At 38.7% G+C, this 14,053-nt stretch overlaps 2 protein-coding genes across 4 annotated transcripts in view; one reads left to right on the top strand and one right to left on the bottom strand.

Annotated features, from left to right (window-relative positions):
- ZNF236 (zinc finger protein 236) overlaps positions 1-6,782 on the top strand; it is a 76,300-nt gene extending 69,518 nt beyond the window's left edge. The window contains 3 exon segments of the mRNA XM_065629268.1: positions 487-616; positions 4,453-4,629; positions 5,070-6,782. Coding sequence (XP_065485340.1) covers positions 487-616; positions 4,453-4,629; positions 5,070-5,197 — 435 coding nt within the window. The 3' untranslated portion in view covers positions 5,198-6,782.
- Positions 6,783-8,797: 2,015 nt separating this feature from the next.
- MBP (myelin basic protein) overlaps positions 8,798-14,053 on the bottom strand; it is a 116,163-nt gene continuing 110,907 nt past the window's right edge. For all 3 annotated transcript variants that reach the window (XM_065628870.1, XM_065628869.1, XM_065628871.1), the window contains exons 6-9: positions 13,917-13,952; positions 13,318-13,350; positions 12,215-12,340; positions 8,798-10,554 (exon numbers count right to left, since the gene is read on the bottom strand). In XM_065628870.1, coding sequence (XP_065484942.1) covers positions 10,498-10,554; positions 12,215-12,340; positions 13,318-13,350; positions 13,917-13,952 — 252 coding nt within the window. In that variant the 3' untranslated portion in view covers positions 8,798-10,497. The remainder of the gene's footprint in view (positions 10,555-12,214; positions 12,341-13,317; positions 13,351-13,916; positions 13,953-14,053) is intronic.

Below are 14,053 nucleotides of genomic sequence, written 5' to 3'. Positions count from 1 at the left end.
GTACAGTTTTACAATGATACTTGTTCAGGTGCTGAGTAGGAATACCTATATATCAGGTGGGAGGCAGGGATACTATAGAGGGGAAAAAGAAAAGAACAAACTTACAGTGCATAGTTGTCCAAAATCCATGTTTATAAATGAACAAAACATTTCAGGTGCTCTGGTATTTTGTTAGGTTTTTTATTTTTATTTTGCTTCAGATAATTAGTGAAGGGATTAACATGCAAAAAAAGCAATGCTTAGAGTTGTTGACAGAGGTCTTCAGAAGTTTAAAGATGCATCAGCCTTTGTAAGGTTGATATGCAAAAACAATCTCTCATTCAAATGAAAAAAAAAAAAAAAGGCAGGCTTCCATCTTCTTCCAGCTTGTCTGCTGATGACCAAGATCTTCTGCTTCTGTCTTCAAAGTGTGAATGTATTTCTACATTAAAAACTGAAGGGTTTTTTTTAATGGTCTGAAATGTGTTTTTTTCTATACTGGCTTAGGAACACATGCAAACCCATCAAGCTGGACCTTCACTGAGTTCCCAGAAGCCTAGAGTGTTTAAGTGTGATACTTGTGAGAAAGCTTTCGCTAAGCCAAGTCAGCTGGAGAGACATAGTCGCATCCACACAGGTAACAACAGAAATTATTTTTGTCTTGCAAGATTTTCTCATGAAAATATGGATGTTATATTTGGAGTCCTTGCTCATGGTTTCAGGTAACTACATTTAAATATGAACTTAAGCTTAACAAAACAATTAAATTTCTAACCCAAAGAGTTTAGAAATTAGAATGAGAAACAGCGGACTGGAAATCTCAGTAACTGTGATGTTTTGTTTAAAGCCAGGACATCATGCTTAGTGGTGTGACTAAGCTCCAAATTTTGGGACTGGCAGTAATGCAACAGTAATGTGGATGCATGAGCTTGTATCTAAAAGTTTGTCAGTCTTTGAGACAGGTTGATAAAAGCATATTTTAAAGCATTGTTTAAAGTGATGTAAAGACACTGGATATGATCTTCTTCAAGCATATAGGAGAGTGTGAAAATGAGTGGGTATGCTCAGTGATGGTAAGTAAGGGACAGTCTTGACTACCAATACTGACTGCTCTATGCAATGCTTCATTGTCATTCAACTACTTAGTTCATCTGTTTCTAACGCCAGCGTTTTTAATTTGTTGTGTTCTCTTCTGCTTATTTATTTTCTTCAACTGTTACTCTATAAAAAGACTATACTGACTTCTCCTAGGGAGCACACATTTTTTGTAATAAAAATGCTTTTCGTGTTGCAGCTTCAGGCCTGCTACAAGTTGAAAGCTGTACGTAAGATAGATCAACTGCTTTCCCCTTAAATTCTGTACTTTAAGAGCAATATTCTTAAGAACATGAGTTATAAATGTAGGAGTCAGTTCTCCAAAACAGCTTCTCTCTTTTCCCTACCACTGCTACTAATAAGGAGCTGTCATGGCTGATAGAGTTAAAAAAGACAGGAGAAGGTTATCTGTATTGCAACTAAGCCGGAGGAGGCCAAGGAATTTGACTAGATGTGCTGTAGCATAAGCCAACTCCCAAAAAAAGAATAAATCCCTTACTTTCAGTGAGTCTAAGCTTTCTCTTTCCCTAATATCAACTTCTGGTAGTTAGCTTCTGGCAGCTCTTTGTGCATTTAAGGCAAAGTTGCTAATCTCTTACTTTAGGTTATCTTGTTAACCCTGTCATTTTTCCTTGATTAGCATCACTTGCCAGTCCTGTAACATATAATTTGAGTTTCATCTTTGAATGGACAGAATCACAGAGTCACAGAATGGCTGGGGCTGGAAGGGACCTCTGGAGATCATCTAGTCCAACCCACCTGCTAAAGCAGGTTCACCCAGAGCAGATCGCATAAGAATGTGTCCAGGCGGGTTTTGAATGTCTCCAGAGAAGGAGACTCCACAACCTCCCTGGGCAGCCTGTTCCAGTGCTCTGGCACCCTCAAGGTAAAGAAGTTTGTCCTCATATTCAGATGGACCCTCCTGTGCTTCAGTCTGTGCCCGTTGCCCTTCATCCTATCGTTGGGCACCACTGAAAGGAGTCTGGTCCCATCCTCTTGACACCCACCCTTGAGATATTTATAAACCTTGATGAAATCCCCTCTCAGCCTTCTCTTCTCCAGGCTGAACAGACCCAGCTCTCTCAGTCTCTCCTCATAAGAAAGGTGCTAATCATCTTCATAGCCCACCGCTGGACCTTCACTTTGCACCTTCAGATTCAGTTTTGGGAGTTGTTAAAATACCATCCTGTAGTACAGACTTGCCTATCTATCCAAGTGTCTTGTGCATGCTCTCATTTCATGCATCAAAAATTTCTTTTCTCTGTCTTTGAGAAACACAAGAAACACAAGTCTAGTTGGAGGCCTGTATCTAGTGGAGTGCCTCAAGGGTCAGTACTGGGGCCAGTATTATTCAATATATTCATCAATGACTTGCATGAGGGACTAGAGTGTACTATCAGCAAGTTTGCTGATGACACCAAACTGGGAGGGGTGGCTGACACACCAGAAGGCTGTGCTGCCATCCAGCAAGACCTGGACAGGCTGGAGAGTTGGGCGGGGAAAAATTTAATGAAATATAACAAGGGAAAGTGCAGAGTCTTACATCTGGGTAGGAACAACCCCAGGTTCCATTATAAGTTGGGGAATGACCCGTTAGAGAGCAGTGTAGGGGAAAGGGACCTGGGGGTCCTGGTGGACAGCAGGATGACCATGAGCCAGCACTGTGCCCTTGTGGCCAAGAAGGCCAATGGCATCCTGGGGTGTATTAGAAGGGGGGTGGTTAGTAGGTCAAGAGAGGTTCTCCTCCCCCTCTACTGTCCCCTGGTGAGACCTCATCTGGGATATTGTGTCCAGTTCTGGGCCCCTCAGTTCAAGAAGGACAGGGAACTGCTGGAGAGAGTCCAGCGCAGGGCAACGAAGATGATGAAGGGAGTGGAGCATCTCCCTTATGAGGAAAGGCTGAGGGAGCTGGGTCTCTTTAGCTTGGAGAAGAGGAGACTGAGGGTCGACCTCATTAATGTTTATAAATATGTAAAGGGTGAGTGTCACGAGGATGGAGCCAGGCTCTTCTCGGTGACAACCAATGATAGGACAAGGGGTAATGGGTTCAAACTGGAACACAGGAGGTTCCACTTAAATTTGAGAAGAAACTTCTTCTCAGTGAGGGTGACGGAACACTGGAACAGGCTGCCCAAGGAGGTTGTGGAGTCTCCTTCTCTGGAGACATTCAAAACCCACCTGCATGCCTTCCTGTGTAACCTCATCTGCTCCTGCTCTGACAGGGGGATTGGACTAGATGATCTTTCGAGGTCCCTTCCATTCCCTAACATTCTGTGTGATTCTCTTACATTGTGTTTATGGCAAGTTCTTAAAGGTAGGATCTGTCTGTTTGGTTGGTTTTGTTTCATGAAGCACTTATGATGAAGTTGCAGTCCATGTCAGGGTTTGTAGTATGATATTATGAATAATAAATGATAAAACAGTTTCCAGGGAAGACAGGCAGAGAGAAAAAAAGTAGTAGATGAAGGCGAAAACATGTTAAGATTGCCACAGTCTAGGAAACTGCTTTAACTTCCAATATAGCAGTGGCCATATAGAGCAGTCATTGTTAGGTGATGAATGGTTGGCTTCCATTAGGTTTAAATTAGTTCATATTTACCATTGCACATAAACAGTTACTGAGACATAACTAGTCAAGACAAGCTCATGCTTTTTCTATCTGTGCCTTCTTGATGGCTTTTACAGTATATGTTGAGGCTTGCAAAGAAATTAATATAGTCTGATACTTGTTTTGCCATGGAAAAAAAGAAGAATTGGAGAATAATTATTCAGCGGTTCCAAATGTTTGTGGATGAATTAGATCAGGCCTATACAGTGTGCAGCCTACTGTGACATTTTTTTATTTGTTCTTGTAAAATGAATTCAGCTCATTTTGGTTGCCTCGTTCGTGTACTGTCAAAGGTAAAGTCGGAGCCATAGTTACAAGAGTTGTTGCACCTCATTTACATGAGTATGTGAGCTTTGGGGTGTCAGGGTTTGCTAGGCAGCTGAAAGCCAGAGAGGTCCCGGGTGCTGGCCCTATTTTCACATTTCATTCAGTTGCTGATAACTCTCCAGTGGGAAAGGATAGGAGAATGCATAGAGAGGATCCATGAACTTGGTGAATTTATGGTATGAGTCCTTTTGGTAAGGAAATTCTGAGATTTGGGAATCCTAAGAGCAGGTTTAGAGATATTAAAATGAGAAGATGTGGATAGTTAGGGGATGTACTGAGCATAAAAAGCAGATGGAGAATATGGGTGATCGATGAGCTGGGAAGGGACGAGATCCTTCTGTCTACTTAGTTTCTAGGTCACCTTGATTATTTTTACTGAATTCTGAACTGTATTTTTATGTCGAAATAAGAAATTATTGAATACCTTTTTTCTTTTTTATAAGGGGAACGGCCATTTCAGTGTACTCTATGTGAAAAGGCTTTTAACCAGAAGAGTGCTCTTCAAGTCCACATGAAAAAGCACACAGGGGAGAGGCCTTATAAATGTGATTACTGTGCGATGGGATTTACACAGAAAAGCAATATGAAACTGCATATGAAACGGGCTCATGGTTACACTGGTACGTAGCATAATGGTAGTAATGGTGAGTGCAGAAAGCCGTATGCTTTGCTGGGAAAGCACAAAACACTTCCCTTAAGTTACTGAGGATTTAGGCGCTAATAGCCAAAGACCAGAGTCGATGAGCTGGTAGTTGCACACGCAACGCAAAGAGCAGGTTGAAACAGAGACTGGTTACTGCTAGTGGCTCCTTGTTTTTCATGTGGAGCTCTGTAGTACAGAAATGCAAAGTTCAAAAACTATTACAGGAAAAAAAATCTATTGTATTAGATTTTTGGTTTTTTAATTTTTCAAAGAGCATCTAATGAATTTACAAAATCTGAAGTAGTTGTGTAATACCTTTCCCACTATGATTCCTTTATTCCCCAGTGCTACATTTGCATTTTTCTTACACTACACATCAAATCATACTCACTTGTCTTTTTTCTGGTACTTTGGTAGGTCCTGTACAAGAGCCTGCTAGTCATCAAGAACAAGAAGGGGAAGATATTAGTCGTGCTCTGAATTTAGAAGAAGTGGTACAAGAATCTTCAAATGATTGGCAAAGTATAGGCAATGTTTTTCGATGACACCTTAAAATTTGAAAGCTAAAAATGTTCCTGGGACTCGAATTTCTCTGAAGAAGTTTTCAGAAAAGTAAAAGATGGATTTTACAGTTAAAGCTTCAAGCATTGAAAATATTAACAATAGAATAATATATTATAGTTTTTTTAATTATTTACAAAAATTACCTAAAAGAATCATTCTTTTTTTAAGCTTGTAGAAGAATATTGGGAAAACATCCTTTAATCTGTGCTAAGTTGTCTGTGAATCAATGAACTCAGGTAATACTGTATACAGTTTCATCTTCTAATTCACAGCCAGTATACCTATTTGAAAAATAAACTGGAACTTTATATGAGAATAGAATGCTACCCATTTTTAAAGGAGGTGAAGACTAACTCCGTGGGAAAATCTGTCGGTCAGCTTTCTTTTTTACGTGTTTGAAGAAATAATTGAGGTTGGAAACAAAATGGTGCGGAGCAGATGCATGCAGTATGAAATTGTTTGGGTTTTTGCAAGGCACAGGAAAAAGCTATATTTCTGTTCCAAGCTTTTTTTAGTACATTTTGAGAATTTGTTGAAAAAAATAAAATGCCATGAACTTATGGCTTGTCTTGAGTTAAACTCTTGAGAGGGAGCATGTGCATTTCCATTCCAACCACAGAGGCAGTTAGTTGTTAATTTTTACGTTAGAAGTCTGAGGTTTTAAACTCAGCAATAATTATTTAAAGAGAATCCAAACTAGAAGAGGTTCCAATGAAAGCTGCTGCTTTTATGTTTGCTGTATTGGATCAGCAGGTACATATCTCAGTATCTGTGGAAAACACAGCCATATACTAAATTGGGGAAGTAAACTTAAAATTTTGTATTAGCAGTGAGAAATGTAGATGCATACTAGGTCACCTATTTTATACCGTATTCCCCAGTGCTGTAAACAGTTATCATTTCAAATCTGTAAATTTCTCATTATTTTCTTTGTGAATTTTGGAAATGTTACTTTCATTTGTTGTTGTTTAAGTCATTGTTTCAGCAAAACTACCTAGTTCACTTAAGTAATGCTTTGAAAGGTGCCACTTCTTAAGTATATTCATAGCAAAGAAACACTGGAGTAAAAACATAGTCATCTTTTAGACATTCCAAAGACAGAAGCTCTTTTCTTATTTTTACCTTGTTCTTTTGAATTTTATTTATATGTTACATATATATATAGAGATATATATGTGTGCTTGTATGTATATATATATTTAAAGTTATATGAGCCTCTGTGTGGCTGATCAGTATATTTTGTAAATACTAATCTTGGTTGCAGGAAGCTCATCTTTTTTGTTTGCCTCAAGTACTTCTAGATCAGTGATGGGTTTGTTGTACTATAATACAGAGCTGGATTTTAATTTACCTTCTGAAAGCTAATTCTGAAAGCTCTCAGATCCAAAAAAGCCCTTTTCTGTAAATATCGTCTATACTTTGTCTATGATACAAACTAGTCATTTCAGATTGCTGAAGCAAGAAATCATTGTTGGTTTTGATAGGGCATCTCTTAATTCTTTTGTTAACTCTTTGGCATATGTATATAAGTAATATAGTTGGTGACATGAAAATAACACTTTTGTTATGTGGAATATTTAATTCAAAACCATGTTAAATAATATTACTTTTTTCCAAATTCTGGTTTGTGTATTTTTTAAGCATTTGATTCTGGATTCTAGGAAGTTCTAAAAAGTCCATATACCAGAAGTGCGTCTGTCAGTATTATATTTCAAGAATATTTGTGAAGTGCCTTTCCTTCCAGACAGCCTGTTAGTGTTTCAGCTGTTTAAGACAGCCGTTATATTTTACAGTTGTCTGAAGGCATACGGCCCCTATGGCGTAGTGCTCTGTTAATCTGTAATAATATGGAAAAATGTTCTGTGTTGCATGTACAGCGTATAAAACCTTTTCCCTGTTCTGTCAGAGAACACTGTATAAACGCACAGCAAAGTTTGCGCGAGTTGATTTGCCGCGTAGGGGACACCACTTTCCAGAGGTTGCCCAATCCAGTTTGACAGAAGATGATTTACAGCTGCTCACATCCAGATGTAAATCCATCGTTCATAACGGGAACGTGATTGCTGAATGCTTGAAAGGGTTTAGTCTGCTCTAGCTGTGATTGATTGCTTTGCCAGCAAGTGACAACTGGTAGTGGTTGACGCTCCATGAGCATGTGCTAAAAGCACATCTCGTGAGTAAAAAGCTGATTTTATATGGCCACTTCTCAAAGTGTTATGTCTTGATTAGACAGAGGCGATAAGCGTGTGTTGTGAGTCTTAAAAGTTTTACATAAGCAGTGTGAGTTATGGAGTCACCTGACATTTTCCTGAATTCAGTTTGGAGTCCTGTCACAGTAAACAGGCTTGTTAAAAAAAAAAAAAAAAAAAAAAAAACCACCAAACTTTTTTGTAACACAGTATTTGATTCGCTTCCCTGCATCTTCCTCCCCCGTGGACTTCAAGCATTCACTCGTGAGTCCCCTGGGATAGAAGTTTTCGTAGCCCAGGTTCCTTGCTAAGATCGAGTGGGAGGTTTTCAAAGCAGAGTCTGATGTTCAGTGCAAATACAGACACTGCAACCAGTATGTTGATATTTTCAAAAGCATTGTTGAAATAGATGCATTATTTTAGGAAGCAGAAAGAATTTGTGTTCCAAGGCCTGTTTGAAGAGTCTTGTTGTGTAGTGGGTAAGTGAATAGCACGTAGGAATGGCTCTGTTCTGTCTGGTTTGATGCAGTAGAAGGCTCACTCCAGCCTCAGGCCTTTTGGCTCGTGTCTGCTCAAGTATTTCTTTTGGTTTGTGGCCATTCCTTCAGTACAAGAAATGACACACTCCTTGTGTGTTCTTCTTTCAGGAAAAATCCTTTACTTGCAAATCAAGTAGCCACTTAAACCTGTTTTTCAGCAAAGCTATTACTGAGTAATTAAAAGAATAATTTCAAAGTTTTAATCTCTCTTGAGAGACTTGTGTTGGTAAAATAATGCTTTAAAGTACCATACATTCTATAGGAAGTAAATAAAAAAAGCCATTTCCAACCTCTGGAAGAGGTGACTGAGGGGAAAACAGAGTGTCGAAGATAAGGAAGAAGCTTTGGATTAGTTCTGTAGTTCTGCAGTGCAGTATTTTGAAAGATGTATATATATATATATAATTTTTTTTTTTAACCTTTAATATTCTTTCCTATTTGTGAAGCCTGCTTTAAAAAACTACTTGATTTTCACATGCTCTGTTCAAAGAAGATACTTCATGCTATACTTGTTTGTGAAGGGTGGGATTTCATTGCATATACATGGACTTTCTACGGCTTGCAATATCCCCCGGCCTTTAGCTGCCACTCCACAAAGACACTGGCCTCTCATAAATCCTGTGTCATGTTGTCAGCCATGTGGGCCAAGCTGAGACACCAGCAATGTCACCAGAAGCCTGTCCTGGGTCCCAAAGTGTCACTCTCCAGTATCTGAACATTGTTCATAAATTGTGAGAAATCGCCAGAGAACTTCATATATATGATCTTCTCTGTTGTAAAAGACAAAACTGGTCCAAGTTTCATTTCAAGTTGATTACTTTATTTCAATAATGAATATTTTTAAAAGCTGTGTTCCTATAAGAACAGTACGTATTCAAATTAAATCAACTATTATGTTGCAGAGTATACATCTGAATGAAGCTACAATAGAAAAATACACGTAGCAACCAATGTAGGTAATAGAAGATGTAATACGTGTATGTATGCTTAATAATTTTGTTGTTGTTTTTTTTTTCTTTAGTCTCTATGTATTTTCTATCCTCTCATCTTTCATTGCTTCATATTAATGGACACTGATTTAAACCTACAATAGACTTAGATGTGAAATGCAATTAGCATACATATATTTATAGGTAACTTTTACTGGGCACTTATTAGGAATGCAGTTTCAACCTGGGTAGCAATAACTATAGTCTACAATGCATAGGCTAAAACTAAAAATAAAAAAAATAATAAAAAATTAATCAGACACTTAGATGACAGCTTGAAGGAATGGTAAGTTTAAGTAATAAAACAGTGCAATTCAGAAGAGCCTTTTATTTCCCTAAGTGTGTCTGGAAATACCATCACCACACATTCATTTTAGTAATTTGTGAACAATTAATATCTAAATCTAACTCGGCTATAATTTATTTCTATAAGGCAACTACAGTACAACAGTTAAATGTTCACAGTAGTTTACTATGAGTTTGCTTTGGTGCACTGCCCTTAATAGGCATCCAGATGTTACTCGGGCAAAAGATGAGCTGACCCAATATAACACTGCCGCAATACCAAGAGAAAGATCTGAAATTCTGATGCGAGATGTGCAGGACTATCTGAGATACCAGTACTGAAGGGCTCTCTTTCAGAAATTAGACTTATTTGTTCATATATTTATTTACTTATTTACTGCACTGCAAAGTTAATGCTGTTGCAGCAGAGTTGGTGTGAAGCACCAGTGACGTCCAGTGGTCACTCATGCAATCTTAGGTGTTTCTTCTCTGGGAATATCCCTTGTTTCTTAACATTAGTCTAACTCAAATTTTAAATCCTCTTTCTCTCCCTCATCTACTCTTTATTCTAGTGGTTTGGATGCAATGAGCAATTCATGGTATAGAAAGAATTTCCTTATTACTATTGCTCTGCATCGTATTGATTCTACAACATCTGCCCCCTCCCACACTTCACATACCTTGAACTCCCAATATTTGGTAAACCTTTCCATGACTGCCTAATCCTGTTATGAAAATAGATTATTCTGTGAGTGAGAGAAGGAAGATTAAAACAAAATAAAAAACCAAAACCAAATTTAAAAAAAAAATTGGATAAACAGTCCTTACAACTTCTGCACATGATGGATTTTTTTAACAGCAGTGTTTCAGAAATTCATTAACAGCAGTGCTCAGTATCCAAGACATTAGCTCTTTATTTGTAATTCTCACGTTCACTAAAACGAAACCAGAAGACTTGAGCTCAAATTAGGCGCTTGGGATAAATAATGAAGTCCAGCATACAGTTAGGGCATCCTGAAGAAGAATGAGTAAAGTCAGAGATCTTGTTACTTCACACAAAATAAGGAAAACATCTAGTAAAGCTACATCTTGTGTTCCTTTCATTCAACTGTTGGTCAGGGATTGCCGATAGAAGTTGGTATAATCTACTGCGTGCGGAACCTAATTGGCATTAAGTAATGGATCGCGTCTATCTAGGTAATAGTTGCAGTTGTTATTAATTTTAAGGCAGTTATGTTACGAAGCAGAGTACATGATCCTTGGATGGCATGTTGGAGCTTCAGCGCCTCGCAATTGGTGAACCAGACCGCGATCCAGGTCGGGACCCAGAGCCTCCCTGCGGAGGGAAGAACACACTTAATTAAGAGGTACGGTATATTTGGGGCTATACGTTAAAAAACATTTATTTGTAGTACAACAAAATTTTAAATATTGTCTAATGATAGTGGCTTGCAGTGGCCTCTAGTATATCGCTAAGTATTACTGGAATGTTCACTTCAAGGAGATGGTTGCTTCTCATGTATTTTCACATAGGATTAATTTACTCTCATTAAATCTCTCATATAGGGCTAGACAGTCTCTCGTGAACTATTTTTAGGTACATGTTCTTATTCAGGCCTTCCTAATGAAAGCAATAGTGCGTATATGTAACAGAAAAAAAATAAAAACAAAAAGCCATGAAAACCAAAACCTCCAAATTTTGCATACAGATTTTAATAGTCTCACATCTAAAAGACCTGAAACGTAATAATTTTGTTCTGTAATACTTATTAGGGTAAATAATTGTTAATGTGATTATGTTGACATGAGTCTTGTATGGAAAGCTCAGATTGCAAATACAGGAAAAAGACTAAGAAAATTTAATGGGCTGAAACGTGGCCTGCTTTTACAAATAGTAATAAAACATCAAACTGGGGCGGGTGGGGGGAGGGAAAGGTGAGAATCTGCAATTGAGAAAAACCCTACAGCAGTTTTATAGTGAAGATGATTCAAGCTGAAATTTCGCCGTTCCATTTTTGCAACTTAGGGTGAGGCTGGCTGTGTATCTTTTCCTGTAGCTTTAGCAACTTTCTAGGTGAATCTGATGTCTCCTGTTGCAGAGAAGAGCAGTAATGAGAAGATCAACTCTGCTAATGGGATCCCAGACCTTCTGTCTTGAAGTTGAGGTTACTGCTGATGGCATTCTTGATGTGCAAAAAGTGTACTGGGTGGTATGGTACAAGTGAATGCTTCTCTGCCTTTGAGGAAAAATACACTCTTGGTTACGGTAGCTGCCAGTGGATTTGATTTGCTTTTCACGTGTCTTTGTCCTGACACAGAGTATGAAAAATCCTCATAGCTGACTTTTTTTCCTGTTCTGTTTTCATTTATTAGCTGTGTTGGTGGGGCTGTGTGGTGACTCAGAATGATGAGCTGAACCAGATTAATCTTCCCACGTGTTTATTTTTCATAACGCAGTTTTCTAATTTCCCTGACTATGTGGTGTCACAACTCGCTGTACTGACATATTGCAGGACGTCTCCCACCTGGGGTGGGAACAAGCAGGGACTGGTCAGGTTGTTATTTGCATCTCAACCAAATGTGTGTCCAACCCTGCTCTGTACTGCCATTCTGCAGCTTATCGGTTCGCTTCCGTTTTCACTATTATAGTTAATTTAGCAGCAGCAAAACTGTGCCACCCCATTCATCTTCTGTGTTCCAGGTCATTTGTGAGCTGAGGAACACCACAGATCCTGGTGCAGGTCTTTGTGGGACTTTGCGGACTTACCTGCTTTCCTGATGGCAACTCACTGTGTATTTTCGCTTTTGCTTCCTGTCATGTAAGTAGTTACTAGGCCATGAGATAACCTTCTGGTTTCTCCATGCAAATCTAGTTCCTTCAGAAGGTCTAAGGAAATGTGGTTGTTTCAAACATGGAAGGTTCTGGAGAGCTTTGGCTTCTCTTTTTCCTGAACTCAAATTTTTCTGTATTTAGAGTAAGTTAAATTATACTTTACCAGTTTAAAGATTTTGGAAAGAGTGCCCTGTCCCTCATGATAGGATCCCTTATGTCCCTTGTGAGCAGATTTATGCTCATAGAATTTTCCGCTTCCTCCGTATCCTGGTTTGTGTCCTTCACCACCCTGCAAAGAAAGGTTTTCATACATATTGCAAGTTATTGCATTCAAATCATCAAATGCATGTTGTAATCTTTGTTTCTGATCACTGAAATGTAATACTCAAATTTGGAGGTCTTGGAAGAAAATAATATTTTACTTAATAAGCAGGGATGAAGGAAAATGTTGGGAAACTATCTGAATATATTCAAAGGTGAGGGAAGCACCAATCTGTAAAAGAGGAATTAATCAAAAAATGGATACTCGGAAGATTAAGCTGCATGACAAAACTTAAAATGTCTCCCTTTCATGAGTTCTAAGATGTAAAGACCTCAACTGATTTGTGTTCTTCAGACAGTGAAAGAAAAGTTTAATGGCTTGAAGTCTTTAATATTTTGTCTTAAAATGCAAGTGATTTTACATGTCCATCTCTCATAAAATGAAACCTGTGGTAGAGAAGTACAATTTTATCAGTTGTGAGATAACTGTGGGAAGAACTTGTCTAGTAATCGTTCGTACAGATCACTTCTTACTGAAAGGGGTTGCAAGGAGAGGTGGGACAAAATACTTGAATTAGTGACAGTGTTAGTTGTGCAGACTTTGCTGTATAAGAGGAATTGGAACTGTGGAATAAGCACCCATCTCAACCCAGGCCTCCCTCCCATTTTTGTCCTTCCCAGGAAAAGAAAAATGCAGCAGATGAGTCTTCCAGAAGCCTTTAAGGGAAGAGAGCTTTGCCATGCAGTGGATTTTGCTCCCTTTGAGCTGAAGCAAAAGAAATCAATGCTGCAAGGCTGTCAGGTTGCTGGATAAGAGCAAGCAACGAAATTGCCATCTTAAACTGCTGTAGGAAGAGGGAGAAAAGTGCAACAGGAAAAGCAAAATAGCAAAATTGAGACAAAACAAAATTATCACATTGCTGCAGCAGCTTGAGGCAACGGAGCGAGATATGCTTTGCCCTGGTAAATAAAGTGGCTGTTACTGAAAGCACATTCATCACCTACCCAGCTAAATCTGGTGAGGGATAATCCTCTTCCCTGGACATGCAAGAGACAGAAACAATGACATGATGATCACTATGGAACGTAGCATCTGGGTGTACCATACACAGGAGATGAAAGTGCAGTAGGAATAATGAAATACTGGCCAGATAATGAGGCAGGAGTTGAAAACAACGATCTGTTTACTGCCATTCCATGGAACAAAAAAGGCAAAATCCTGTGTGAACTGATTTCACCAGCCACGGTTTTATCGGTATCATGTACTTTAGAAGTCAGCTGAGCTTAGTAAATCAAAGACAGTTCCTGATGGGTGAGGCTTGTTTGAAAGCATTACCCATTATTAGTTTCTTACGTAAAGCAATCGCAACATAAACTGAATGTAAAGATCCCTACGAGTGGCTTTAATTTGTTCCATGTCATGCAGCAAGTGCAATGAGGAAAAGAACCATGGCTTTTCTCTCTTAGTCCCTTCCTTTAAGTATCCCAAATGAGAAGTACAGATTTTTACTTCATGCCATTAAAAAAAATGGATCAAGCTAGCAATTGAATTGGTATAAATTAGCCCACAAAATATCTTTGCGTGAGCCTCCAAAAGTGCTTACCTTTGCTTGCATTGGGGGAGGTGTACGGGGTGAGACCTAAAAACCAACACAAGAAACTTGTGAAACCAAGGCAACAGTAAATGTAGGGAATTGTCAAGCTTTTTGCATGTTATGTATGAGTTAGTACACCAAATGCA

This window comes from Caloenas nicobarica, chromosome 2 (assembly GCF_036013445.1).
Source record: "Caloenas nicobarica isolate bCalNic1 chromosome 2, bCalNic1.hap1, whole genome shotgun sequence".
NCBI classification, from domain to species: Eukaryota; Metazoa; Chordata; class Aves; order Columbiformes; family Columbidae; genus Caloenas; species Caloenas nicobarica.
This window is presented reverse-complemented; position numbering and strand designations above follow the sequence as displayed.